We start from the raw sequence: 4,092 nt of genomic DNA, 5'->3' as shown, positions 1-4,092 counted from the left end.
AAATGAGATTCTGATAATAAGATATCTATAGTTAAAATATTTACATTTTTACCTATTTTTTTAATATAAACATTACACTTCTAACATATATACATAACGAAATTGAACACTAGACAAAGAAACATCTTTGTACTTTTACTATGCAATTCATTTCTTTAAATATAATACAATTTATAAAAGAAAAATTTATCATATAAATAGCAACTTATTTAATTAGGGTAGCCTTGTTGTTTTTGAAGCACTTAATTATTAATTATTATAATAATGAAATACTATATACCAAAATATTTTAGATTCAAATTCCCCAACCTACCTATATTTACCTAAAAATCATACTATAAACTGCTAAAAGATATAATAGTAACTATCTAAATTAACCACATGTCATGTGATTATTATACCTACCCACTTACAAATTACCATTCCTCTAATCACAATGTAAAAAATGTTGCCCTTGCCATATGTATACTACCAAGAACAAGTTTTGATTAATTTAACATATTTCTTGTAAACCAAACTTCTATTGAAGTGATGTTTCAAATTAAAATAGAAAATTTGATTGCATTCATTTTTAAAATAAATTAACTATTTGTTGAATGTTTATCTTTTTTTCTTCTACATATTGTAATACACTTTGCTTTTACGGATGAAAGAGAATATGGAAGAAAGAGAAAGTGCATGTTTCTCATTTAAGTTACATCTAACATAACTGGGAAAAACAATCATCAAATGTGCACTTTATAATCCAAATTACCTCCCCAATTAGAATAGCTAAAGCCAATGAGTTCAAACACATTAGAAGTGTAGTAATGAATATCAAAATATATAGTTCCTTTCACAAAACTAAATGTCCTCTTAGATGGACTGATATGAATTTTAAACGGACTTTCATATACATTCAGACAAGAGAAACTAAATAAAGAATAATATTTCTTGTGTGAGTTAGAAATACCAAATTTTTGAACAATGCATAGCACCATCCTCTCCACACAACATAATATCATGAGAAATTGTGTTAGTGATTGATTTACAATCATCTATATCAAACTTCAAATATTGTGCATGACCTGTTTGAGAAATGAAAATTTCATCCTCACTATAACAAACTTTCATTAATGGAAAATACTGCATTAGATCTAAATCACTCATTTCAAATTAATTCATCATAGCAATTTGGAATTCGCCATTCACCTTAGAACTTCTAGCTATAATATTATTGAAAGAGAAACAAATTTCATCCATCTAAAATTGTTATTATGTTTTGAATTTTTAATCTCTATTTTTTATAAAATTATTTATAGAATATAATTTTATATAACATTTTATAAATAAAATACAAAATAAATTATTTTACAATTTTTAATTACACATATAAAAATATATCTTAAATTTAGTTAATTTATTTCATTAACCTAAGAAATTTAAATTAAGCAAACTCAAATTTGATAATAATATAATACAAATTTTTATAGTTTTATCTAATATATATTATAATGTGTATTTAGAAAATGAATTAAAAAAATAATAAGAAACATTTTACAATAGATAACCTGATTTACCTTGGAAATCCTAGATCATATCCCCTAGTACCGTATTTGGACAGAGTAACCTCGCTGGGCACAGATAGACTAGACAAAGAAGGCAATGTGTGGGTGTTGGTAGCACCATCCATATCTTTGAAAATATTTTCCCTCAGCCTTTTTGTAATTTCGATGAGTGCATTTCTAGCGAGACTGGGGTCTCCAGTAACCTGAACGACCTCCTCATTTTGGGAGGCACATTTTGGTCGCTCCTCTTTGCGAAATATGCGAATATTTGCTCCAGTGTGCTTCCGCATCTCACTGATGATGTTGCCACCTTTGCCAAGAAGGCAACCAATGCGCTTTGACGGAACAAGAAGCCTTGTACAAATGCCACCTTCATCTTTGTCACTAGTGCTTCCACTAGTCTTTGCTTGCAATTGGAGGACTGCCTCAAGCGTAGGCGAAACCCCATCATTAGCCAACTCTGTTGAAGAAACTACAATTACACGTTCATCTGAATCTGAATCTGCGTCTTCAACCTTAATAATTGCTCCTGTGCCTTTCCTCATGCTTTTGATGATATTGCCACCCTTACCAATCACACCTCCAATTTTATCATTTGGGCATACTATTCGAATACGAAACTCTTCCCCACTTTTCTCAACAGCAGATTTCCTAGATTTTGGAGCAATGGCCGGAAGAGCAGGGTTATAACTAAGAGGCCATGAACTTCGAGCTTCACTTCCATATCCTCCCAGTGCTGGTAAATAGCCGGAGGCACAAGTACCAAGAATTGGAGGACCTGAACTGTGATGAGCAAACAGTGAATCTCGTTGTGGAACATAATTTGGCGTAGTAAATAGTGCAGGTGCACCAGAAGGAAGGAGTGAAGTTGGGTTCGTTGCAGATAAAATATCGCTCCAACGAATTTGCTCCTTGGGCGGGTGTTTATACAGAAAAGTTGAAACTGCATACAGTGCTTTCTTGACGGCGGTTACATCTCCAGATATGACGACGACTTCACCAAAACTAAAAGCACAGCCTGGCAACTCATCTTTTGGCCGTATCTGAATTTGTGCGCCGGATTCGCTCCTCAACTTTTGAATGTTATTTCCATCTTTTCCAATCAAACCTCCAATCTGGCTGTTAGCAGCCAGCAACCGAGCATTGTGTTGTCTCTTTTTGTCGTCGGCGTCATTATCTCTAGCAGAAGAAGATTGTTGAACAATAACAGAAGATTGTTGAACAATAACAGAATGCACTCTAAGAAGAGCATCCTGAGCAGCACACACAGGTTCAACTTCAACTTCATTCTCATTCTCACTCTCATTGCATTTCTTCTCCTTGTCATTGCCTGACGGTGATCTGAAGATTACTATCACACGATCATCAACGCCTGGAAGAGCAGCTATAACTTTCATCTTCGCGCGCGTCTCTTGACTCACAGATTTTATAACTTTACCCGCCTTTCCTACCACATTAGCAGGGCATAGCAGGGCATAGTATGCGATACACGGTACTGTCAGCGCCAGGCAAAACTCGCTCTCTACCAGTGCCAAAGTTCCGCCTTTTATTTCCATCATTGTTCTCTGGAACCTCATTTTCCCTGCGTCCTCGCTTTCCAATGGCAGAGTAAAACCTGTCCATTGCTGGCAATCCTTTCACTTTCACAGATTAGATGTCTCCCTCTTTTAAGGGAAAACGCTGAGCCAGGAGAAGAAGTTCGTGTATTTGAATGCTATCTGTCTTCTCGAGTCTCCCACACCCTCCCTTCAAGGCCACTGATTTGTCCCTCTTATATGACATGCGTTAGGGCTTCTTAAGGCCGACAATTTGTTCACACGGTACCCTCGTGTTAAGACCGACGTGTGTGGGTTAGGTTTCCACTTCAATAATAGTATCATATTTTTATATTCCAATGGCAATGTTAATCTAAGTGAAAGAACAGGAACCAGAAAACATTCTCCGTGTGATAGTTATTGTTATTTTAAAATTGTGTAGGTAAATTTCCCACTTAAGTAAATAATTAAAATTTTTATTTTCAAAATTATATAGTAGGGATATTGTTTGTTCACTGGTTTTAGAATTTTAATTTAATTTTTAATAATAATTATACAATAAGGTATTTCTTTTGCAAAAAGCTCCCCTAGTTGTTATTCTATAATTTTTTATCGTTAGATTTATCTCTTGTTAGAGGATTGAACAATGGTCTGATTTTAAAAAAATAGTTAAAAATAAAACACTAAAACATTGCCAAAAAATATAAAATAGTGATTAATTAATAAGTAATCAGAAAACAATTATTACACCATAATGTTAAGGCAGAGCCCCTCTTTCATGCGAATACATGCCTTGGCAGTAGGAGGCGCAAGTGGAGCAACTGCTCATTCACCAGCAAGTGCCCATGCAGGTGTTGAACGACTACTCATTCACCAACGATTGTCCCTACATGCGAACAAGTTGGTTATGATGAAGAAGCCAAGCTGTGGATGGATGAAGTGGGGCGCACTGGATGGTTGGGCTTGGGCATGGGCTTATTAGTTAGGGTCATCCTAGGTTTATCAAAATT

The 4,092-nt window shown here is 34.7% G+C and overlaps 1 protein-coding gene across 1 annotated transcript; it reads right to left on the bottom strand.

Annotated features, from left to right (window-relative positions):
* Positions 1-1,555: 1,555 nt before the first annotated feature.
* On the bottom strand, positions 1,556-3,124 carry LOC149206919 (KH domain-containing protein At4g18375-like). Its single transcript, XM_089397842.1, has one exon. It carries the CDS (start codon positions 3,122-3,124, stop codon positions 1,556-1,558), a length of 1,569 nt encoding a protein of 522 aa, XP_089253968.1.
* Positions 3,125-4,092: the final 968 nt, after the last annotated feature.

Source organism: Pinus tabuliformis, chromosome 1_2, assembly GCF_031772625.1.
Source record: "Pinus tabuliformis cultivar Carrire ecotype Pingquan chromosome 1_2, CPIR1, whole genome shotgun sequence".
Classification (NCBI taxonomy): domain Eukaryota; kingdom Viridiplantae; phylum Streptophyta; class Pinopsida; order Pinales; family Pinaceae; genus Pinus; species Pinus tabuliformis.
The sequence above is the reverse complement of the archived record's forward strand: the minus strand, read 5'-3'. Positions and strand labels throughout refer to the sequence as shown.